The following is a 26305-nucleotide window of genomic DNA, read 5'->3' on the forward strand; positions in this document are numbered from 1 at the left end:
GCCTGGATGAACTTTAATACACTTTTGAACAACCGGCCCCAGGACGTTAAAAGAGCGCTGCAGAGCAATGTGAACATTCGTTTTAGCTTGTAGAGCTGTTCATTAGTGTTTAATACGGGAGGCTTCTAAACAATTAACAAATAGCCGGCAATCTTCTTGGAACTTTCGCTATCTCCGTGGTTAGGGGCAGTCACGCTGGACAGACCAATATAATTTGCTGATCATCAACTACGAAGCGTCAATATTACACAATTTAACCGTCATCTAACTTCAATGTAAATACCAGCCGACATATAAATATTTTACTCCGGAATAATAGACGGGAGGTATTAAATATATTCGTTTATTTTATTTTTTCCCGAAACCATGTAAGCCATGTAAGGGCATCAATCTGCTGAGAGGAAACAGGGCGGAGCCCCAGAAAAACTCGCGGCCCATCCGCAGGTTGCTGGCAGTCCGTTCCACGTACGACCAGAGAGGAAGACTGCATGAGCTGGACTTGAACTCAGCGCCACCGCATTGAGGACAGGCACCCGAGTTAGTGTACTACTCTAGCACGCTAACCACTGGATCGTGGAGATCCCAAGTGGAACAGTTAAAAATGCATCAAACGTTGAAGGGCTATACTGTTCTTGCTTCTATAATTTGAAAATTGAGGCTTGTGGTTTTCCGCGTTGACAATTAGATGTATATTGCTCCGTTTCTCGATCAGAAATTACTTTGAAGGGGGAGAATGCAACCTGGCAAAAACTCCAAGCTCTGTAATTGCCGGGTAGCTTAAAGTAAATCATATTCATGTTGCTAAGACCAACCTATACAGACAGGATGGAGGATGAATGCTAATTTGGAGGGTGAAAGCTAGCTGAACTCCAGTGTGCACTGTCCACTGAATAGGCGGGTTCACTTAAAAGGCTAAACTTACGACGATGTGTAAAGAATAGACAAATTAATGCACCAGTAAGCTGAACATACGCCCATATACACCCCGTTGTACCATTTTCATCCATGTAACCGTTAGAACTGTTGAGGCCAATACTTCTGATCATACAAAAGCTTTAATACATACACTACACATATAGATATAACTTGGTAAGTACAATTTTTTTTTTATTTTTTGTAATACCTGTATTATATGTTTTGCCTTCATCAGATTCAGGCACCACAATACGCCATTATTCCTTCTCATTATAACTATACATGTATATACACGTGCATCTTATTTTTCCGGAACTGATTCCCCACTACCATCTTAATGTATGAAATTGTTAGACATCACATATGGTTTACTGTTATATCTTTATATCGTCACTTATCACCTTCAAAGACAAAAGTTTCCAAAATTCAAAATGTATGTGAGTAGAACCATTTCTAAAGTGTGTGTGAGCATGTGTGGTGGTGTGTGGTGTGTGGGGTTAGTCTGGTTGAGGTTCAGAGGTCTGTCTAACAAGTGGCTGCTCTCTCAACACAGTGAGAGGGAGTGATGCTCTGTCGCCTCTGTAATACTAAGACATGAAGGCAAGTGATCATTCACACTTGATCTTGGCCAAGGTACCTACTACTGTACATCACTCATCTTAAAAAATGCAGAAATCGACATATGGGCTCATTTCATTTTGTTACATTTATAACAGCATATTTCTCAGAAAAGAGCCCAGTGTCATTACATTCAGTATTCAATCCCCTAGCCTGGTGATGGTGAACTGTAGTTCCAGGGGGACATGGTAGGTAAAAGATCAGGGTGTTTCCTCTCATAACCCAGCCCCACCTTGGCATGGTGGGGATTTCCCGATGATTTTCTCACTGTCTTCCCACTGGCTAGGGGTTTTGGCCTGTAACACAATGCACCCAGACAATTTTTATGTACATTTGTTTTGACCGTTGATAGGCAGGAGGCTAAACAACTGAGGATAAAAGACACAATCAACTTTTTAAGGATCAAGACACACGAAATTAAACATTCAGGACTTGCTGGAAAATGTTTTCTCATTTCTGGGTTAGCATAATTCTAGACAAAATTCCCTAATTCCCTAATGAACATGTTTTCATTACTTTGGTGGAAACACATCATCAAGAGAAAACTTCAGCAAGGCATTCACAGAATACTGGAAACTGCGCAGAGCCCTGAGGAAACCCACAACCATCCGCAGGTTGCTGCAGACCTTTCCACATAAGGCCTGAGAGGAAGCCAGCATGAGCTGGAAAATAACGCAGAAATACATTGTCATACACAGATATTCACAGGTGTTATCCATGTGAACTTTGAGTACAACATGATAATGAACAAGTATGCTTCATGGAAGCTTCAAGGAAGAGTACTTTAGGAAGAGTTACACAAACAAAATCTGAATACATGGAAAATCACCGTTATGCAAAGTCCTAAATGGGGGTACATTTACATACCCACCATACCTTAGAGATTAGGGAGATAAAAAAGCTTCAATCCATGTATGAGAGACCAATAAAAAAAGCTTTAACCAGACACCACCACTGACACTGCCACTTTTCCCCTTTCTCACAATGCCTCTCCTTACTTCGTACAGGTGAGCTAACCAGCTTCACTTTGCAGGTCCTTGTGCGGATTGCTTTTACAAAAATAGGTACCTGCCTTTATTTTGATCGATGTTCAATGTCAAGCCCAAGAATTTTCACCTCTACAATGACGAGATTGGGAAGAGGCTCCTGGTCAATGTGTCCCCTTGTTAATTTACCACAACCTTGCTTGAGGGGTGTAGATTATTAAATATATTTGTATGTGTTTTATTATGATCTGGATTACTAAGCTGAGGAAGTAATGCAATCATTAAAAATGTTGTCATCATTAAAAATTAAAAAAGGCCAACATGCAAAAATGACAATCACGATGCTGGAACTCAATATTGTTTCACTTAGTACACAAATCCTCAGCAAGCATGAAGTTCCTTTTATCCTGAAAGAGTTTTGGTTGTTTCACTGGAATTTACTTCAGCAGAAAAAATAAATACCTGTATCTAAGCCATATGCTGTACTCACCATTATGGAGAGAGCATGGACACCATTCTGTAACTCATTCTGAAGTACTTCATTAACCATTCTGTGACGCTGTCATAGTAACATATTTAAATCCAAATAAGTTCTTGTTATTTACACACATAAACTCTAACTGTGTTATTTCTTACTTCAGAAAGTTAAAAAGAAATAAAAACACAGAACAAAGGAAAAGACACAACAGTGTCAATTAGTCATAACTGTACCAGTTGAAACACAAGAATAGAATATGAGTTAAAATACACATGTAATATAAGAGTAGAAAACAACAGGGATTGTACACTGAATAAATATTATCTCAGTTGTATCAGGGAAAGTTCAAATATTAACTGGTAATTTTCTTAGTTGGCTAATGCTATGGGTTATTCAATTACAAAAGGACAGTCACAGTTGTATGTGTCAAAGAATAAATTTATTTTATATAAACAAAACTTGAGCAAACGTTTTTATACTGAAGTATATCACAAATTCAAAAAAAGCCTTTTAAAAATAAAAGTTCTAAAATTTATTTCAGTTCTATTAGTTGACAAGAGGTTAATGCAACTAGATCTATTTATTTATTTGATTGGTGTTTTACGCCATACTCGAGAATATTTCACTTATACGACAGCGCCCAGCATTATGGTGAGAAAACCGGGCAGAACTCGGGGAAACCCACGACCATCTGCAGGTGATTGACAGACCTTGCCAGGTATGGCCGGAGCCAAAGCTATTTAAGAGGGGTTCATACTAGAATACTGAAATGGTTACCGCTGATCTAAAGATCGGAAAATGAATTTAGTTTAAATTTATTGTTTGTTCAAAATATGGTTACCTTATTTCTTCTAAAATTTGGGACACCTGGTGTGCTCATTTTAGCCAATATATATGTAATTCCAGCGGAAATATGAGTTTCTTTTATCTCACATGGATAGACCATCTAATGAACAACATACTCATATCTTTACTTTTCCAAAAGGTCGGTAAAGAAATGTAATATTCTCCTTTCAACACTACTAATATATGTCCCAATTTTAGAAGAATTACTCTATTTTCATTGACCTTAGTTTCTTGTCAAACAATGTTATTTGTACCACAGCAATACTTTCCTTTTTTTTGAGTCATAAATTTGTAAATAAACTTACCTTTATTAATGGCTGACTATCAAACTGACTGGAAACAACCACCACCTTAAAATGAGTCTCTGAGCCTTGAACAAAGAATTTTAGACTATTTCAGATATTTTCAGAGTCTGAAATAAATTTACATATTCATATTCTTCTGTCAAAAATTATTTGCTTATTTGACTGTCGTTTATACTTTAAAATAATTCAGTAACATACCCACATTTAAGAGGTGAGCACTTGTTATCAGAATGACTGAATGTGCACAATGTGTGTCTTAGTCACAGAAAGGCAAGCACCTTAATCACAGCCTCTCCACCATCAACCTTTATAATTAACCTGGTAATGCTCTGTAAAAATACCAAGGTTTGTGGCACAGGTACTTTGTATGCCTAAAGCAGAGACAGTTTGTTACCATGTCAATCGCAGTCCAAGGAACATTACTGCCTTTCTGTTTTAAACAGGTACCACATCCGTGTTAACTTATTAGTTACAGTAGGAAATATGTTAACTTCATGAATTCATTTGACTGATTTCTGTTTTATGCTGTACTCAAGAATATTTCAATTCTATGATGGCGGCCAGTATCATGGCAGGAGGAAAACAGGCAGAGCCCGGGGGGAAACTCATAGCCACCAGCTGGTTGATGCCAGACCTTCCCAAGTATGGTAGCTTGATGGAAAATTAACTGTTATTCACCAATCTGCTTGTTCCCTCTTTGCAAACACACTCACCTTTTGGCACATTATGCATGCCACTTTCATTAATAACTTCCAGTACAACTGGCTGTCAATGAAGTAAAAAAAACACTTAACATAAACCTATACAAACATTTCATGAATAACAATCACAAGGAAAGCATTACTTGGGAGGCTAAAAGGGAACTGAAAATATTTTTTCAAAAATAAATTTAAGGAATCTATGTTTTGTATTAACAGCTCTTCAAAGAGAAGTATTATCTTATAGATGTTTTGCATTTTTTACCAAAAGGTTCACATTCAACTTCGCACAAATCATAATACTAAATTAATTCAAACTTTACTGATGACAATTCAAAATTATATATTTTTACGACTGGTATACGACAGAGCAGCAGCATGAGAAAGAAGAGGCGGCTAGTTTAGAAGAATAATGGATTTGCCAGCATGCCAACAGCTAGCTCTCAACATTACTGAGCTGCTGCAGCTATGCATTAAGTCTAGCTACCTGAAAAGCCTTTGCTAACTTCTCCCGAATGTTCTTCTCAACCGGCTTCCCCTGGAAGTATACAAAGACATACACAATGATCAGTGATAAGCTAACAGCTGGTATATGAGGGTATCTTACACGTACACAGTTCTGATGCACATATGAAATATGAAGTACACTTTTTAGGGAGAGAAAAAAAATGTCCAAAAAACAAAAAATGACCACACAGTATTTAAATTCTCAAGAGATAAATTAGTTTGCCTGACTTTGTATTACTAGTAAGTGATTATTATTCAGGTGTACATGTTTATACCTCCATTGCTGGTGTTGTTGAGAAGCTGTGTTTAATTCTTGAAACACATCGAGATGCGGTATGTCCTCGCAACAGAGGGCGAAGGAGGCCTAGAAAGATGAGAGAAAGAAAAGACGGATTTCTCAAAACCGGTAGCAGGGTGTAAACCCACCATACTAGTAATGCCAGTGCCGTGCATGTACCGGTACATGCACCTTATAAAACTGCCTTACCAGAACTAAATTAACGTATTTGAAATTTTAATTTTTATGATATTATTAAATAGCGCACCCCAACTCAGTTTGGCCATGAGTTTAACACATGCTGTACTGTTGTGTGCATACATTTATCTCGACATTGACCAGCTTGTGATTTTTGTCGAGATCAACTTCATCTTCGGAGACACCCATATAAGTAACTTGAACATTCCGAAAAATAGTATTGTGATATTTGATTTTCACATGTCGTATAATTCATAAATAGAGCAAAAAAGATTTCTCAACGAAGGTCTGTCTCTGACCTGTGTTCATTACAAATCAAGCGATAGTCTTTTGACTCATCATGTACATGTATTTGTCAGCCGGCACCATGTAGGTCACCTTGCCGCTCAATTATTTCCTCTTGTATCACGAAAATGCATTGGTGCAACAAGTCTGATAGTGTCATGTTCAGCCAATAGACGTCTCCATTACATTTGCTGCGCCGTCATCAAATATGGCGACGTATTATGATGTTGATACAGTGCAATATCAATGTTGCTGTGGCAAAAGAAGACCATTATGTCGACTATATATCTGTCGACACTGTCTGAAGCTGAGATGCACGGACTGTGTACTGCACGAGGTAAGTTTAGGTGCACTGGCATGCATACTGGCAGTCCGACATTTTTGTATTTTGTATTATCGGAGGTTCATTTTCCGATAGTTTGACGTGTTAGTGAATTAGTTAATAAATAAGTCACATAACGAGTAACTGAAAACACTGAAACAAAATGTGTGAACTGAATATGCTGCCTTGTAATGTATGCTCGCGATGACATATTGAAATGTTGAGTCTGACGCGGAAATATTGCCTGCGTGACTAATTTATTTGTATCACGCACTTATTTCATTCTATGCAGGTTGACAGCTACTACTGCCCAAACTGTTTGGAGAACATGCCGTCTGCGGAAGCAACGATGAAGAACAACAGGTAGCAATGTTACTGCAGAAACTGTTATTCATTCTAAATGGAGTGAATTCTGATTAGAAATGTACCCAAGAAGTCCGCTGTGAGTTTTTAATATTGGGTAATGTTCAATTAAATTAGATGTTGAGGTTTATTTTTAACAATATTTGATATTTACCTGCCTCAACGTTTAATCGTTGAATTCAAAAACGCAGTATGTCCAATCCACAAGGCACAAAACATGCCGATTTTTGGTGTGCAGTACAGAGAATATGACCTTTATTACCATTCCTGCAAGTGTAAATCCATTCATGAGTTGAAGTGTTGTTTAAATCCACAGAAATATTTCCTTGTTGTTCGTCAAAATTACTTGTCTTGTAATGTCTTGGCCTTTTGGGTGTTCTAAAATCTCAAAACCCTGGGCCAAAAGATACGGAAATCAACCACACAACCAGTTTTAAGTGACAACTTTAGTGATGATTTTTTCAGTCATCATGGATGTAAAACAGAAAGAACAATTTACCCAGTCAGCTGAGCGACAAAAATTCATTCTAAAGGCTCCATTCAAGGCTTGCCACTGTCGTGTATATGTGCTTCGTTATCCATGTTTTCTACCCATGGCATCAGATACTATTCGGATTTTGGATGCACCTTATGCGTCGTGTCTGCACACTGCGATTTTGAAGAGAGAAAAGTCAATGCTCTAACAGGTTTCCCGCATGTAACTAGTCTGATATTGATTGACAAGTGAAATGAGTTTTCTTTCTGAAATTCAAATAAATGTTTAACTTTAAAAGAAAGAACGTAGGTCCTGATTTAGTGTACTTTAAGCCTTTTTTTTTGCAACTGAATTGAAGGAAACTAAAGTTGGAAGTGATCGTCTCGAGAGCCATCTTGTTTGTCCATGAGCCATGTCACTTCACCATAATAGGCTGGGAAAATGGGGAGATAAACTCGGTCACATTTTTGTTATGTGACCATGTTAAATTCACCTGGTTTCAGTGGCATTGTCTCTTTTGATGCTGAATTTAATGTGTGTAAGTACCCGAATTCTTCAAAATTGCCACAGCAACCAAAATTATGAAGCATTCTGAGAAAACTATGGAGGATAGAGAAATAATTTGCACAGTCTTAGGAAGCTTGTGTCTTTAGTGACACAGACAGATCTCTTTAGCGTCATTTTCATAATAATTGTATGCATAAATTTCAGTGAAAAAAATTGCTTTTAAGGTTCAAAAAGGTTGAAGATTTACATTACTACATAAATGTCTGACATCAGTTCATACTTTGCAAAGTATTGTGCAAATCAGACTGATTTTTAGTCCAGTATAGATATGATTTATCCAAGGTATTAGAAATGGTGTGTACTTATCCCTCAGGTGCTCTAATTGCTTTGACTGTCCAAGTTGTGGGCACACGTTGTCAACAAGGGCCACTACAGTGGCTGTAGTCAACCCAGAGGATGCAACCAAGTCTACTACCAAGAAAATGTATTACTTGGCTTGTGGATTTTGCCGCCTGACAACAAGGGATGTAGGTGTGGCTGATCAAACTGTGGGTAAGGCAAAGTTTGACTGACAAGTGAAATAAAGTTTCTTTCTGAAATTTACATAAATGTTCAACTTTAAAAGATGGGACTTAGGTTGAATCTGTCACTTTTACCCTTTTGCCTTATATTAAAATATGTGCAGCATCCCGGATGTGTATTTATACTTCTAGGAGTGAAAAAAATCTTATTTGTAAACATTACTAAATGGCAGTCAAATAAATTGAATAAATGCCACAGCCAATAATGTCCAGTAATAAAGGTAACCTAATGTATTCTTATTTTTAATTAATTCATTGGTGATAGAAGTTTTGTTTCAAAGCTGAAATGTTCATATATTACATCTCACCAAATTCTGTGACTGTGTTATTGTTCTTTCAGCCAGTGGAGGCTGGAAAGATCTGGAGAACCCCCATACTGGCAGGGTAAGAAATACATATGACTTTGTTAAAAGATATCCCCAAGTACAAAACCAGTTGGAAAAAGTAAATGGCTCAGAATTTATTGTTCAACCATTCTTCGTAATCATGTGGCTCAAAAGCTGATGTGGAACTTGGAGGTTCAGATGATTTGTCACATTCAAGTGCATAAAAGCTGTACAAAAGTGCCTTGTACTGAAGTCTTATATTGTATTCTTGTCACAGATTAGTTCGCTTTTGGATATTTACCGTCAGCTGGCCCAGAAAGAGAAGGCTGAGAAGGAGAGGAAGAAGTACACTAAGCGTAGGACTCATCTCTACTATACCGTAAGATCGTATGACATCAAATTCTACACATCCTTTATTCCATTCCTCTCTGGCCGTATGTTGCGACGTCTTCCAGCAACATGCAAATGGTTGTGGGTTTCCCCCCGGGCTGTGCCTGGTTTCCTCCCGCTATAATGCTGGCTGCTGTCGTATAAGTGAAACACCAATCAAATAAATAAGTAAATTCTTTATTCCATATCTGCTTTCCAATGTGCCGGTTGTGGTGATATAGTAAATTAGATGGGGTTTTTCAGAAAGGTACTTCACTCTGCTCCGAAGACAGGGCCCTAACTAACGTTTTATGGAGTGGCGCTCCAATGTCTGCCATCCCTCTGTGAAACCGCAGCCCCTAGCACCATGCCTAAAAATATCCTTTGTAAAGTATTTTTTTCCGTATTTTTAATTTTCTGTCGAATAAAACAAGCATGGTTTCCGAAGTTCCGGAGTTGGCTGGCTGCGCAAATGTCAGATTTTGTCAAAAAATGTCAAATTTTGTGACCTTGCCAAGCCATTGCTTATTAAATCGTAAATTACGCTTGTAGCGCCTAGAATGACGATGCATTGAGTTGACACAGTAGCATGCGGAGTTCAACTCAGCTATCTAGGAAGTGTCAGACCATCCTAGAAGAGTGTTCTTAAGGCAGGATGATTTCCCCATGTAAAATTTCAGTGCAACCTCCAAAGGCAATATTTTAGCCTTTTAATTGGCTCCGAAGACAGGTGTTTTCAGGTGAAAGTTTGTCAAATATGCCAGTGCGCTGACTTCTAGTGCAGCTTACTATCCCAGATTACCGTTAAGCCTTACACAATTTTGATGTAGGAAATTCTTCTTAGTACAGCCAGAGTGCATGATCCCTGATAAGCTGTTTGCTTTCTGTTAGGGAAATTTTTGCTGCTTTAGGGAGATGTTGAACCAGATTTACTTTAAAAAGTAATTGATCCTGTTTCCTTTCAACTGAAGAAAGTTGAACACAGGAGTTAGTGAAAATCAATCTTGCAAGGCTTGAGTGATAATATACGAAAGATTTTGTTGTCACAGCAACTACTGAAATGGTGAGCTTCAAAAATCAGTTTCTGTTAACATTTTATTTATCCTGTAAGAGTGTGTTTTACGCCACACTCGTGATTATTTCACCCATATGACGGTGGGTCAGTATTGTCAGGTGGGTGGAGGTAACCCCCGGAAGAAACCGGGGTAAACCACCGATCCTTGGCAAGTCACTGACAACTTCTCCATTTGTCTTACAGCAGCCCCCGTTTGCACAGTTCTACTAGCGTCAGCATCCACCTCGCCACCAAACCCCATGAAATTAAGCACTAAAATGCCTGCGATGGAATGAGAAAATTCCCTTCCGTGGTGACCCCAGAATTATGGTCAGATGTCATATCTATAGAATCGGGTACGGCAGCAAGCCATGCGATTATGGATCCCGTTTGACTATGAGGATTACAAAGCTTACTAAAATACAATATTTTAGGTCATTTCATCTATCCTGATGTTAGATGTAAAACTAACCTTTTGACACGACGAAAGCATTTCCGGCAATGCAAGTTTTCCGGCAGATGGAGTCCCTGGACACCCGGTTCATTTGGCTTAGATGCCCTTCCCCCATGCCTTCACCAAATCCTAGATAGGGATCTGAAAGAGGTGCCCTCTGTTCCTTTCTTGTGAAGAACAATGTTGTACATAGGCAGTTGAAATTGCCATTCTTTCTATTTTTTCATTTTTTAAAAGTTGACCATGTCCCTTTTAATTGTTACCTAGGAGACATACATACATGTATGTATAATTTGTGAATTGACATGATTGATATGAACTGTCACAAGATTTGATGGATTTTGAAAGTTGTCATCTTGATCATTCATTCTGTAAACTGCAGTGAGCACTGATATCATGTAAGTTTTGTTTTACAATTTCAGGACAAGTTTGGCTTGGCACCTGTTGCTGCTAAAATGAAGGCCCTGCCTTCTATGTCATCACTTAGGTAATTCAGAAATGATGCTTTAAGTTAGGTGGTTTGTCTGCTATTTGTTAAGGTGCAATTGTTTCCCCTTGCTATGCTAAGTTTTCTATACCCATTAACCTGAATTACATGTGATATATTTTGACTTTAAATGACTGTAGACATAAATGAAGAGCCTCAGTGTTTGATTGGTTAACGTTCGAGCACGGCACAGTGGCCTCAAGTGACCTGGCTAAAACGGTCAAATCCAGACCACTGTCGCATAAGTAAAATATTCTTGAATGTCACGGAAAATACCAGTCAGATAAATAAATACATGTAATAAGTGTGTTTGTACATGTAATAACAAAACATAGAGCTATCTCCAGTAGCTAGTAATGGTGTAGGAGAAGGAAACTTGTGTAATTCGAAGTGCACTGTTTCTAAATTGTTAACAGCTTTCATATGCATTTACATATTTATCTGTTTAGTAGGGTTTTGCTATATCTAGACAACAGTTCCTATTAGATTGCTTGTTAATAGAAATTTTTCAGTACAAATTTTGTATGTAACATTTGTGTTTCAGCATCAAGGAAGATGAGTTGATAGCTGATATTAAGCCAGGTGAAACTGTGAACGAGTTCCCTTCCCTGCCTGATGAGCTCTTCTCCGATCCTATTCAAGTGGCCAAAGGTAACTTATGATTTAAATACATGCACCTTTGTTTTACATACATTTATGGTGTAAATGTAGACAAACCATAAACAAATTTATTGGTCAGTAATCATTTTATCTGTCTGTCTTCATAAACATCAGATTGCCATGCCATATCTTGCATCTAGACACTTTTGGATTGTTAATGTGAATAATTAGAAGGAGATTAGATGTCTTCAGTTTGAAACAATTAGTTAATTAGGCCCATTGAATGGAAAAGAAGGGTACTATGTAACATTATGCAGATTTAAAGGACAAGACAGTACCTGGCTAAAACATATTTCAGTTAAAAGCAGCATACTCAAGCTTTCTAGAGTATCATACTTTATTATTTTAATGAGATTTCACCGAATAACATGTAGAACAAAATTACAATACTGCAAATGGCTGGTGTGAGTTGAGGCAGCAGTCTTGAGAATTTTATCCAATCAAATACATTGCTGTTAGATTGCACGGCCTAAGCTGTGACGAGGCCTTTACCCATTCACTCCATGAAGTGACTTATGATAACACAGAATTTCTACATTAGACATCATCTTGAAAATGTTTACAACAATTTGGTTGCATGTAGCAGAAGGGCCATTTCACAAAGTGTTGTGAGGCAGGTCTCTATCATTTACAGACCACCACAGACGTATGATCATTTGATTTACAACCTGTGTACTTGTAATACTCAACGATGGTATCACAAATTATGTCAGACAGTAGCGTACCTTCTTTGTCCAAACCACATTCCACTCCCCAAATACATTTTTTGTTGTTCATTTTAGCATTTAGTCAGCTGTTTCTAAAAAACAAATATCAGAGTCCGTGCAAAATTCATCCGGGATACCAAGGATTTATGGGAATAAGAAGACGGCATCTCACCAGACAACTCTTGGAATTAATTAAATCTTATTATATCATTTTCTTTCTCTGAATTTATTACAACTGAAGAATTTAAATTTTGCTAATTCATCTTTCTCGCATACAAGTGAGGTTTTTTTTCTGTTTTCTTTCATGAAATACAATAATATTAGTAGAACACCATGTTCAAGCTGAGGTGGTTTCTCTGACATCTGCGATAACTAGGTCAGCACTGCTTTCATCTCAGAAGGCACCGCTACAAAATTAAAACATAAAATCCAGCGATAGTCGAATGCCTAGTTCAGCTTAAGTGGTACTTAGATTTATTTCCGTTTGTTTCAGAATTTAGCATGAGTCTAGTTGTACAACAATTGTTTTGTATGTTTATAAACATTTAATAGGGGTCAAAATTACCATCACAACCCTCCAGGGGCTATGACGTGAATTAATAATACCCCGTTCGCTGTAAATGATATAGCAGATCTACTGTATCAACAGTGTAAGCAGTGGGAGAAATATTCTTCCAGTTAAATATTCTTCCAGATGTCCAGTTTCTGAGAAAACTGTATTTATCAACTTGGGTCTTTATCACCAAAGTTCACAACTTTTATCTGCCAGGGGCTACTATTATGCAGAAATTACCTTTGACGTTAGACGGTTAGAGTAAATGTAACGTCACCTTGCTGACGATAACAGAGACGCGCTGAAGCTGTGACAAGACAAAGTTTAACTAAACTCTTACTGGGGAGAAAAAAATCTAAAAACTATTTAATGTCGGTTTAAGATACTTTGAGTGGTAGTCTTTCAGTGGCCATAAATATTAGCCAGGGGCTGTCTTTCACTTTAAAACAAACAGTCCGGTGTTAAGGAAAATGAAGAAAGATGTGCCAAAGAGAATTCCTTCTACATTTTTTAGGCATATTTTATATTTCTTTATAAGCCCTCTATTTTCCATCACTGGTCACAAATATTCAGAAATGACAAATGACATCTATGAACATACTGGTAACAAGGGACCAGCATAGCACCCCTAATTCAACCTCTCTCCTCATCAAAGTTGGTTTCACAGCTATCATCATTGACCACGGCAGACTACTTAATCTCCTGACTGTCTGCTGAGGCCTTAGGAAAACAGTATTTTAAAGCCATTTTGGCACCCCAGTTGGAAAGCTTGGAAGGTTTGTGTACATACACTTCCTTATGTAAGGCCATATCACATACTTTGTATTCAGAAATAAAAACCAAGCATTCCATGTATCCTTTAAGAAATATTTTAATCTGAATGTCATAAAAAGCAATGTGTTTATTTATTGTGTTGGCTGTGACAAAAAAAAACTGTATTGGAGGGTAAACTGAAAAGTCTAAAAGAATTTTAGTAGTACAATTTTACTCTCAGATAAATGTTCAGTTCAACCTGTGCCTGGTCTGTTAAGCAGTTACTTGTATCACCTAAGGAGGTTGGTTTAAGATTTGCCCATGGACTTGTTTAACAGTGACCTCGATGAGCCAGCGTCTGGGAACACCTGAGTTTCAGCCTGACCAGACCAGTAAATTGTACCCAATCCACAAACAACTGTTAATCAGGAGGTCCCTCAGATGTAAACAGTGTGAACATAACCTCAGCAAACCAGACTTCAACCCTGTCTCCATCAAGTTCAAGATTCAGCTTGTGGCATTGTAAGCATTCACTGGCCTCTGTAGTCATTGTCAGCCAAGAAATTCAAGGGGATTTGTCCCCTCTTCTATTGCTCTTTTGTGAACTTAATGTGTAGATGTGTAACGATGAGTTTTATACTGATTGTTATGTAAACGTTACTTGAGACAATATGCCGAGGAATTTTCAATACATGTATTTTACAATGCCTACTGAAGAATGTCCGTAAATAAAAGTGTGACCTGTGGCTTTAAGTCAGAAGTTTTTCAGGCATGTGTTCAAAGTGAAAACTTTATGTGGACTTTGCTTGATATCCTCCACACATAAACCAGATGATTGTTGTATAATGTGTTTAAATAAAATATTTTTGGTTGCTGTTGTATAATTAGTTTAAATAAAATATATTTGGTTGCAGTGTTAAACGTCAAATAAATAACATGCATTTAGGTTCTGTTAGGAAGACTGCAGATGCAGTTGTAAGGTGACAGAGAGAGCTATTTTATTTATGTGGTGTTTAATATTTGAGTTATGAGTACATCTATAGTATTTAAACACGACTTAGATATGTCTGAACACTTGTATAAAATGTGTACACAGTGACATGGTCATTTGTTTACCTTGTCTCAGTTTACCCACTACTGTATAAAATGTTTTCTATTTGCTATTGTATTTTATTCAGGATCATAAAACCAGCATTGTGATACCTATTTGTAATTTCAGACACCATGTCCCGGAGATACGCATTTTGAAAATTCCCAGCTTTGAGCTGAACAAAGTAAGTCTAATAAGTAAACTTGAAAGGAACATCATTCTGGATCTTTTATTTGACGCTGTAAGTAATTGTACTGTGTTGTATGTATTAGATTTTTCTGCTCGACAAATGTGCCCTTCAAATAGCCTCACTGAGTGAAACTACTTCCTGATGTGTAGAAAGTGTATATTTGATTAAGGTGGTTAGAATGTTTATGCTGCAAAATCCCTGCAAATCTTTTGCAAGTCACCGAATGAAAATAATTCATGAATAAATGAATATAATAATCTAAAAGGCAACTGTTGAAATATCAACAAGTTCTGTGAACTTCAAAGGCTTGGAGGTGGACTAAGAGATCTAACTTGTGCGAAGTGTCTGTTTGATGTCATTGTGTGGCTTTGACTGGTAATTACTGGTAATGTAAAAGGTATATTCAAAACAAATGGGTTGGATAAAAACACAAAAGTAATGGGAAACTTAATTACAAATTCTTTGGTCTTCACAACTGTTGTTAGCCATTTTGACAGAGACATACTTGTTTGCATGATTGATAGGTTCAGAAATATTGGACCAAGGTCTATCTGTTTACACACTGATGTATATGGAAAGGGAATAAATATAAGAACTACAGTGTAGGTTCATTGTTAAGATTAAATATTCACAATGACAAAAAACGGGTTTTGTATCACCTTGTAGAAGCCAACTAGTAGCATTGAGTATGTGCCTAGTCACAATCATGTTTAACCTAGAACAGGACATTGTTCCAGGGGGGAAATTTTTCAGATATTGAAAATAGAGGATCAGGAAATTATTGAAAAAATGGGCTATCTGTTTTAACACATGTCACAGTTACATTACATACGGACGTATATATGTTGTAAGCTCATTACCCGTTTTCACTTCCTGTTGTCAGAGGATAGTGAACAGGACACTTTGTCATAACCATCCTTGATTCTATAAATTACATGTTTTTGGATGTAAAAATAAAAATGTAAATTAATATCTAATGTGTGAATGTAATGCTATGAAAGTACAGACTGTGTGGGTGTCTGTGTCCGATTTATGCCTGAATTTATTGCAGCATCATGAAATGAGCTGTTGTTCCACATGACATCAAAATCACACTACCCTAAATCCTGAACCACAGACATAATGCATGTGTTTGCATATTAGAAAAATGTGGTCCGATTAATTCATAATCCCTGTGTAGTTGACATGTGCCTCTATCTTTACAACACATTATTGTCTTGAACATATTATGGATTATGTTTTCAAATTACACCTAAAGTTTTATTATTTATATAAAGGTGAAACGTCAGGATTTCCATCTCTGATAAAAATGATATCACACTGACTAAAGTTAGATATCGCTTTTGTTATTACAGACCCTGATGCCATGCCATCACAAAGAAATATTTTGTTTTATAACGTTCCAATTCAAGCTTAGCACAATGATGTCATAGTACAAGTTCAATCAACTTTAACATTTCTTACGTCATGCAACAAGACACGACGTCATACAAGATGTCATGTGCGACGTCACTCTATATACACAAGTCTGTGAAGGCCTACAGCTAAAAACATTGCTTTTAAAAACTTGTTCAAATATACAAAGTCATGATTTTGTCAAAATATAAATATTAAATAGAATATTGCACAGTGAAGGTTGAATATCAAATATTTTTCTTGTGAAAGGTGGAAATGATAACTTACTGGACGTTTCGCGTCTCGTGGGTTATCATTTTCACCTCTCACTCCAAAAAATATTAAAGATATTCAGCCTTCACTGTGCAATATCCTCTATGTATTTTACTGGTCAATTTGTTGAGCATCTGGCATATATGGATTAATGTGTGTGAAGGGTATATGGTAATATGTCAGCTGCTCTCATATGGGATGTCCACATCCTGGTGTAAGCCCCATGTAAATTATCAGTTATATCCGATCAACAGGAATGACACTAAGCCTGTTTGTCCCCTGCAGATATGTCCTCTGTTTTATGTACTTCTCCGGTGCTGACCTTGACAATTGACCTCATTCCAGCTCTGTCCCAGCACACTCAGCCGATGACAGATTTGTCAGGCTACATGGAAAATGTGGTGGTTTCCTGTAGACTTGGCTGGGTGTTCTCCACCCATGAATCTGACTGCTGTTTATGTGAAATTGTACACTGTCTGAAACCTCAATCAAGTTAATAAAGGTTCTGTTTTTTCCTTGTTGAACTGTTAACACATTCTAGGTACAGTGGCAGTTATATGTAGTGATTTGTGGTGCCATTGTGACTGTATCAGAATGAGCAAACCTTAACACCAGGTGTGAAAAAAAAGGCTGTGCCCCTCCTACCTGCTTATTGTAAAACAAGAAAAATAAACAGGACCTCCACAGATTTACAGAGCTTCAACTTTGGCTTGCATTAATTTATATTTTAATGGCTAAAGTTCATTTTATGAAAATGTGTCTTTAAATCATTTTTCACTTTGCTCAAAGCATGCCATCAAACTGTTGCTTAGTTGTATATCATAGTCTCAGATAACATAATGATTTACTTTGATTCCATAGGAAACTCAGCTGGTTCTGACCCTGTGCAACCCTCTAGTCTACAATACTACCATCAATCTGCTAGCCGTTGATGGGGAGGATGACTTCTCTACAGCAAAGGTAAGCTAGATCTCCCAAAACTCATGAACCTGCAATACCATAATTCTCTAATTGGTTCATGGTCATCAGTAACTGGTTCATTGTCATCAGAAATTTCCACTTATTGCTCTTACTAGTTTGCACTCCATGTAGCAGGATGCTTGCATACTTGATTTTCATTTTGACATATTGTCAAGTTTGTAAAGCTATTCTTTCCTGATGTGTTTACTTTGAATGATTTATTTATTTATTTATTTGATTGGTGTTTTACGCCGTAATTCAGAATATATCACTTATACGACGGTGGCCAGCGTTACGGTGGGAGGAAAGCAAGCAGAGCCCGGTGGGAAACCCATGACCATGTGCATTGCTGGCAGACCTATAGAGGCTCCTGAGTGATTACGCTGCGCCAGCGCACTAACCAACTGAGCCACAGAGGCACCTACTTTGAATGAGTGCTGTAGTGTACATGGGATCTGGAGTCTGTCTCCTGCTTTGGAACATTTGTCAGATATTTAGCAACTTCTTTTGTCTGTGTAACTCATGGTTTCTTTTCCTTCAGGTGAAATTACCAGAATCTCCAATAGTCTTGGCAAGAAGAGATGATGCTGCTGTCTATGATGACACCAACAATGGCCAGCCAGAGTTCAAGGATGACCCAAGGTCAGTGGCATTTCAAACCTTAATTTTTGTAAACGTAAAAGTGTATGGCCAAAATGTGTGTAGATCACATGAGGATAAGGGTTACATGTATGTTCTCTTATATGCTCCTGCAGGAAAGCATGCTGGGTTTCCTTAGGGGAAGGTTTTTTGTTGTCATATCCTTAAGGCCTTCATGACTTTGATGAATGTTTTAGTCGAATTTCCTCATAGCATCAAGTACAAATGTAGTTTTTATGTATGTAACAAAGATATTTAACTGAAATTTTGGTCAGCTATAAAGGATTTCAAAAATATTAAATCTTCAACATTCTTATTAAAATTTTTGAAAAAGCTATTCATATTTTGTGGGATGTGCCATTGTTTGCCACAAGTCTAACATGTAGCCTTGTTTCTGCTTACAGTGTAATAGTCTTCAGACTGTCCAATAAGATAGGCTTTAATTTGTCAGTCACACCGGAAAAGGCGGACGAAGAGATAAAGGTATGTGGGATGCCTGTCTCCATTGCTGTTCCAATACTTACAAATGTGCTTACATGTATGTACAAGTAGAATTTTATTACTGTCAGTTATGTATAAAGCGGTGATAATCAGATAATGCGTTAAAATAAATCAGACAAGAAACAAGATACTTGTACAAGGTATGGCTGTTTTCTTTTGAATCTTGATAAAGTGCTGTTTCAGTCATAAGAGAGACCAGGGTAAAATATTAAACTGATATGAAGGATACTCCATACAATATAGCCACCACCACGGTTCAAAAAAATTTACGCTGCATAAAGCTATGTAACCCCTATAAGTGAAGAGTCCTGAATTTTCTTGATGTGACGTAAGTAATATTTCTTATGTGACAATGAATTAAGCTAATATATCGTTGTGATATAAGGCAGTTATGCTGGAATGATGTCGTGCGTTTGAAAGTACAACGTCATTTGTAGCTATAAGTCAGTGATGGATGACGTCAGATGTTCTTGCATGATGTCACACCAGGCAAAATTGGAAACCGCAGAACATTTTTGTTTCTATATAATTTGGCCCCTTAGTTAACTCAGTTGATAGAGCGCCTTTATGGGGATCAGTAGATCCAGAGTCAATCCTGGGTCGGGTCACACCTAAGCCCTTAAAAGAGGAAGTTGTAACTTCCTCGCTTGGCGTTGAGCATGAAGGGGATAGTGCAACGACTTGTGGACCCATATCAGTATAATGGCTTGGCGGGGCAGCTTACTTGCCTTAGGTTAGTCGTCTCAGTGAAGTAGCACTAGATAAAAGAGGTGTGGAAATCTGTTCTGCAACAAGGAGGCATATTACACACACATGCACTCTTAGGACTTCCTCATTGTCAAATAACTGAAAAATTGTTAAGTACGACGTTAAACCCCAAGCACTCACTCACTCTTAAGTCAGTCCGAAGTCAATCTGAGAGATGTTTGTTGCTACACTGACCATACAAGTATATCTTCTGATTTCAATAATTTTCTTCTAGTTTTATGTTAGGATGAGGGTCAGCCCCTAGATAATACCCTGTAAACTCCACCCTAGCAGTGTTTGTTGAGGTTTAGAATGTGTTGTTAACAACAGAGTAAATATGTACTATATATTAGTGAGGATTATAGGTGAACACTCATACATTTCTTATATCTCTTTTGTATTATAGTGTTGTTTGTCAATGGCAGTTATTCAGCTTTTGACAGTTAATGACCAAAGGTAATGGAAATCTCCAGTAACGGACTAACTTTTATGAGAATGTCATAATGAGTTAGCACTGAGATGACATATCAATCATTTACATAGGGGCACACCTCAAAAAGACACTCTTTGTAAGGTGTGTTTGTTCAGGTAAATTATCTAAAGTACAGGTTTGTTAGTACATGTGTGAATCACGAAATTCTTACAAAGCCTGGCTGTTCGATGTGGTTACGCCCGGAAAATTAGGAAATACCAATGACATAGTGTGTGTTACACCTCAGTAAAACATGTGGAGTGTGTTTGTTCACATAAAGTAGAGTTCAGCTATATGATAAATCACATAGCCAATTGTGCATGTAGAAAAAGGCAGCTTGTAGGTCATGGGAGAAACATGAAAGTTGTGGAAAGAGGACATATGACAAGTTCCCAGAACACAAGTTGTGTTAATATGTTATCATGTTTCCTTCCCGTCCTGTAAATACGAGTACTCAGTTTGCAACGCCCAGACAGTGTGTATATGTCAATAAAATATAAGCTGGTATTTCCCAGGAAAGATAATATATCACTTTGCCAGGCTTGTTGCTGAAAGTGATTCTTATAGACTGCTGCTACTATGAAGATGACTGGTATTTGAGTAGACAATGATAGTTACACAGGTACTATATAGTAATAGCCACTAATGTGAGTCACATTTTACACTTAGTTTCAGGCGAATCAGTTGTTGTTGTGTTTCCTAACTACACAACTCTGTAAGCAATATTGTAAAAATATACACATGTATTACATTTACATATTTTTTGAAGGTCATAAGAATTGTGATGCAACTGTTTTCGTAGTATGCGCTTGCTTGTTTCTTGTCTGAAATTCAGAAAAATTCAAAATACAAGTAAAAGACCGAATGCCTCTTCCACAAAATTTACACTGTTGTGACAGGCTTTGGGGGGGGGGGGGTCTGATTCCATTGAATGTCATGAAGATTTAATTTGATACATTAATTCATTATTCTTTAATGTTATCATTAAACCAGTCAATGATGTTGAATCTGTTCCTTTGATTAAAGTAGAAGGATATTATTAAAAGTGTGACATCAAGCAAAACTTTGGGTAACACATGTACATCTGCATATGTTTTACTGTGACATGTGTATGTACTTTGAGAAAAACATAGGATAATTGTAATGTGTAAAAGATTATTGCTCAGTCGTGATATTTGTTATATCAGTTTATACATGTATAATGCTATATGGTGTGAATGTGGCATTGTTTAACACTGCCCTTGCAGGTGGTAAGGAGCTGTATTATTACAACCTAGCTGGCAGGACAGCAGGTGGTTCATGTGTCACTTAAGAGCTTTTAGTCTGGTTTCTCAGAAATTGAGCGCTGTTATCTGAGTTCTAAGGTTAGGAGTTATTTTTCAGAAATTCATGTACATTGACCCAGGACAGTGGGTTTTATTTTCGTTAACTGTTAATTCTACGTGTCTGATACCATTCCTTTGTATGAATGTTTTCACAGAAGACAGCCATGGACTCCCTTGATGATGTTTAACTGAAAGAGTATAGACGTGACCATATGCAGGCATTTGAACAGAAAGAAGGATATTTGAATAAATTTTAGCCAGTGGAACTCAGTTGTAACAAACATTGCTGACTATAGCATTACCCGTTGATATAATACTTACATATTAGCATGGTTTGCGGGCATCATTTAGGACCTCTACTTTCACCCTTTTCATCACTTTGTAGATTAATAGAAAAAATTAATAGAAAGAAAACCTTGTCCCAAAGGTTTTATACTTTAGCATAAAACTTCCACCCTCCACCCATAAATAAAATTGCAAAGTCAATGAGCCTTACTCTTTAAACCTGTGCTAACTGCACAAACTGCCAGTAGGCTAGATGAAACTGTCATCATTATGCATGGGTGTGAGAATTAGATGTTAACCAAGTATTCTCACATTCCTTTACATTGGCTGCTTCAGCCTTAATATGCATTTGAAGCTTCATTTTTGTCAATTACATAGGGTTCCTGTTGATATGAAGATCACATGTTGTAAAGGCATAGTCAACATAATTATTTTTATGTTGTAAAATTGTTTTTGTTGCCAGCAGATATAGGTCTCTATTGTAACACAGGCACATGTGAGCCTGGATATCCTGAAGGAAAATTAAAATTTATACCTGTTGATTGCATATTGTTAGTACAACCTTGCAGCAGTTTGCAAGATGTATTGCATGCAGTGTAAAGCTCTATGAAGCCTCTGCAGGATAGGTTACACTTTATAGCCTTTGTTTGCACCAGGTTTGATAGCTTTGTTTGACACAAAAGGGCACTTACTATGATGTTTAACTTATCCTGTTAACTATAGATAAAAATGTCTGTTTTTAACTTTTCTTCCAAGGACAATAGACTGTGAAGGTCATAGTGACAACAATAGTGGGTTTTTCATTGGAAATCCCCAATGGAAATTTTGAACACATCAGATATGTGTTTAATTAGATACAGCTGTCAGGTAATACAGCTGTATTTTTGTGTTGCCAGGTACTCCTGTCAAGTTACAACTTCTAAAAACATGTACTCATTTGTAGTACAATGCATGTGTCTGCACACACATGTACCTTTACAAGGTCAGGCCACATACTCTTATGTAAATGTGAAAAAGGTCAGCAGTATAAATAGGGGTGACATATACAAGCTGATGCTGATAGACACTTGGATGTGTTCTTTATAAATATACATGACTGAGGACACTTTATCAAATCTAGGCCATTGATATAGATAGACTGCTTGTTGAGCAGTGTTCAGATACCAGGACCTGGTTTCACAAAACTTCTTAAGTTATTTGCTTAGACAAAATAATACTATACTTATGAAGCATTTGACTTAAGTTTTGTCGAGAACCCTGGACTTATACAAAAAATCTCCTGCTCTCTCAATTTCCTGGACTTACTAAGTTACGTGAAACCGGGCCCAGGTATAGAGAATGGCTGTCTCACTTACTGGTTTGTTGGGGACAGTTCTAGGCTATCCACTCGTTAAGCGTGGCGTTAAGCCATAATCATTCATTCATTCATTCTAGGCTATCCGCATGTCACATGTTCTACAGGGTTATCTGTTGGTAGATTATGCCAGGCAACACCAGGATATTATACAGGATATTTTGTGGGCCTTACATGTCTTGGCATTCAGTCACAGAAACAAATACCAGGATGTATCAGGATAACCCATGTTTTTTCTGATGTTTTATCAGTGTACTATTTCAGTAACAGGATGTCTTAGAGTAAAGATATGAACTCTTGTTGAGTTTGATTTCAGTCCAGAATGTGTAGGTATTGGTGTGTAGAGTTTGAAGCTTTCTGTCAAATACTGTTTTTTAATGGAGGGCTTGCACATGGTTTGAAGAAATGGAGACATTTTAAACATGACACACTGCTGATGCTAGTTTGTGTTAGGTGTCTTATATACAGTTTTTATGCGTGTTGTTGAAGGCCTCTCATGACCTTGTGCTGATACTGAATATCTTGGTGTTTGCAACTTGTTTATAGTGCCTTATACTATAGTACTATAGCCTTGTTTAAAGTACACTACATGTACATTTAATAAGCAAAAGCAAGGTCGGCGATGTCACCTACATCTGACATGGGTTTCTAAATATAGATTTAGAGGATACATGTGATATGAGCAAGTTACCCAGATCCTGTATATTATATGGGAAGGTCGCATTCCTGGAGTGACTAAAAAAATTGTTAAGTATAAGGATTTAAAACCCCAAGAAAACATAGAATGCAGCATGTACATACATACAAACAGACACATAACTTGATAAATATTTGACTTCTATATATATGGTATTATTTTATTCATGTATGTATTTGTGTGATTACTGTTAGTTCTCAGAATGCCATTCAATACATGCATTTTGTTGGGCACACCTGAATGCACATAATACAGGTACAAGTAATTGTTTTGTATATAGAATACCTGTATAGGACATTTATTATAAAAGTATGTAGGATTGTGAAATACTGCTGTACTGGTCCACAGATATGTATGCATGTGTATTTCCCTAGATTTGGGTTTGTGCATCTGAAAGTTTTGAACAGGTGTACTGTGATTGCTGAAAGAAAAAGAAACCTTAAAATCTCTGACATGTTTTCATTTTTATACACCTGACAAAATGTTGTGGTCAGCACAAACGATCTGGACATTCTCAGGTTATCACAAGTTCATTTTTGGCTGTTTAGCTCTTGTGAACAAAATCTCTTCAAAACTGAATGTTGGGCAGTGATGTATCCAGTCGTTGTGTTTGGAGGACTCAATCATTATGAGCTGAAAGGCAGATGGGTTTAGTTCAGTACAGGTGTTTTAGAATGTCCTGTGGATGTTGGAAAATTGAGAAAATTTTCTTGGAAGGAGTGTCTGTGTGTGAAAGGAAAGCAAGAAGCTGTGACATTCATTAGAATGACTCTAAAATGACTTTTGTACTGTCACCCCAGCTTGTGTTAATGAACACATTATGTGGTTGTATTGTTGAAGTGTATTAATTAGCACCTTTGTCTTTCCCCAGGTGAGCTTCATTCTGCGTCATGAGTACAAGAACACAGCGGCTGCTCTCCCGAATGAGGACAAAGAGCCCGAGATAGTACCTCTGGATCACAGAATCTTCCTGCACCTGGGCAAACTACCACAGAAATGAACTGTAATAGAGCATTTCAAACTGAAAGTATCAGCGTGATCCCTTATGGATTGTCACTTAACATTATGATCAGCTCCGATTAGATCACTGTGTTCTTCAGTAGAAGCAGTGTTTGTGCTTATGCTGATCAAGAATCAGTTATTCAATAAGGTATGAAGGGATAAATCGAGCTTTAACTTTATTCTGTTCTAAATTCTCATGTTTTGTATTAAAATGAGACTTGTACATGTATGGAGACTTATTTATTAATTTATTTGATAGGAGTTTTATGCTGTACCCAGGAATACGCAAGGACATTCAAACCTGACTTATCTTTTAATATGATCTTGAACAAGCACCAAAAACTTGTGTGTAATGCAACATATGTCAAACCTTTTTTTGATTCGGGTAAGTCTGGTGCTACATGTAAATTACAGTGGTAACGAAAATGTGCTGTCCATGTTTATTGAAGGGTTTAACACCTTCATCTTGGTGGTTGTTGTGTAACCCCATGCTGCTGAAATTTGTGTTGTACGGAGTCAAATCCGGAGAATGCGCAGCTCAAGGATTTCACTTGGTACGAAACAAGGGTCAGTCATATCGGGCTACACCACAAACACCAAGACGAAGGTGTTAAATATTCTATAAAAGAAAAAAGAAGAAAATGGGACAAAGCAACATATTTCTTGCTGCCATTCTCTTTCACTCCCGCCGCAGAGGCCATGCCTTTTAGACCAATTAACAGCCAGTGTAGGACATTGCAGCTAACCTCCATATTTCAAAGCTGCTTATGTATGACGCCTCTTGTAGTTGCGTGATAGGAGAATGTAAAAGCTTATTGTACATGTATGACAAGGTTGTAATGCTGAGCTGTTACAAATTGCTTTTTTTCCATGTCATGCTGTCCGGGTGTAAAATGTCAACAATGTAAGAACAAAAGCCATATCTATATACTTTGCAAATAAGACTTTTATCCCTGAAGGAAATTCCAATAGTTCACCTTTATATAAATCATAAAAGCAATTCTAACAAGTAAGGAAACTCAAATTCTTTTATTTGTAGAAATAAACAACTTGAAATGTTATTATTTGCAGAGGTAAACATACTGGTCGGTGTGTTGCATGACACACTCAATGTTGCTGGCCGCAACTATCAGCGGAGTGGAATCTGTGTCAAAAAATTTTGTGTGAACAGTTATGGTTTCTTTGAAATCAGAGTGCCCTGGTGCATGGCAGTGAAACATAAGGGTTCATGGGATTTGGATTGTTTGCGGTATGAATTATGTACAGTACTTATGTCAGTGGTATTAGGGCTAAGCATGATCTAGCTATCTGGAATACGCTTTTGTTTGATAATAATTTTGTCTGTGATGCCAACCTTGGTATCATAGTTATATGTATTCTTCTCTACAAGTAGTTATATATCCATTTGTACTTTAAACAAAACCTCCATGCTCTTCTTCAGCAACTCATGTTAGCTCTTCTTCTCGGTTAAATTTAAAGGTTTGCAGGCCTTTCACTATATTTGTTTGCTGATTAATGCAATATAAATAAAGCTCATTAATGTTTATTATTATTACTACGGACTAATTAATCATTAACTAAGGAATGTGACGGTTGCTTGGACGGTTGGATTGGTTTGTGCTGCTGTCATTTCTGTTAAATCCCTATACAG

The 26305-nt window shown here is 37.2% G+C and overlaps 2 protein-coding genes across 2 annotated transcripts; one reads left to right on the forward strand and one right to left on the reverse strand.

The window, feature by feature from the left end:
- Window positions 1–1036: 1036 nt before the first annotated feature.
- On the reverse strand, window positions 1037–6228 carry LOC135470622 (bolA-like protein DDB_G0274169). The gene is made up of 7 exons (XM_064749661.1): window positions 6128–6228; window positions 5629–5717; window positions 5334–5384; window positions 4862–4913; window positions 4149–4213; window positions 3010–3078; window positions 1037–1829 (listed from the first exon to the last, which is right to left on the reverse strand). Exons 1-7 carry the CDS (start codon window positions 6135–6137, stop codon window positions 1749–1751), a joined length of 417 nt encoding a protein of 138 aa, XP_064605731.1. The 5' UTR covers window positions 6138–6228; the 3' UTR covers window positions 1037–1748.
- On the forward strand, window positions 6229–26209 carry LOC135470611 (dynactin subunit 4-like). Its single transcript, XM_064749651.1, has 13 exons — window positions 6229–6450; window positions 6728–6798; window positions 8154–8332; window positions 8702–8745; window positions 8965–9066; window positions 10987–11051; window positions 11596–11702; window positions 14063–14246; window positions 14944–14998; window positions 17534–17632; window positions 18174–18274; window positions 18676–18754; window positions 24524–26209. The coding sequence occupies exons 1-13, from the start codon at window positions 6322–6324 to the stop codon at window positions 24650–24652; spliced, it is 1344 nt and encodes a 447-aa protein (XP_064605721.1). The 5' UTR covers window positions 6229–6321; the 3' UTR covers window positions 24653–26209.
- Window positions 26210–26305: the final 96 nt, after the last annotated feature.

This window comes from Liolophura sinensis, chromosome 1 (assembly GCF_032854445.1).
Source record: "Liolophura sinensis isolate JHLJ2023 chromosome 1, CUHK_Ljap_v2, whole genome shotgun sequence".
Taxonomy (NCBI): Eukaryota; Metazoa; Mollusca; class Polyplacophora; order Chitonida; family Chitonidae; genus Liolophura; species Liolophura sinensis.

Coding starts and splice junctions, on each gene's coding strand:
- LOC135470622 (XM_064749661.1), bottom strand. Junction 4,914..5,333: donor AGTTAGCAAAGGCTTTTCAG/GTAGCTAGACTT, acceptor CTTCATTGACAG/CCAGTTGTACTGGAAGTTAT. Junction 3,079..4,148: donor ATAGTCAGCCATTAATAAAG/GTAAGTTTATTT, acceptor TTACTATGACAG/CGTCACAGAATGGTTAATGA.
- LOC135470611 (XM_064749651.1), top strand. CDS start 6,322: ATGGCGACGTATTATGATGTTGATACAGTGCAATATCAATGTTGCTGT. Junction 6,799..8,153: donor GCAACGATGAAGAACAACAG/GTAGCAATGTTA, acceptor CTTATCCCTCAG/GTGCTCTAATTGCTTTGACT. Junction 8,333..8,701: donor TGTGGCTGATCAAACTGTGG/GTAAGGCAAAGT, acceptor TTGTTCTTTCAG/CCAGTGGAGGCTGGAAAGAT.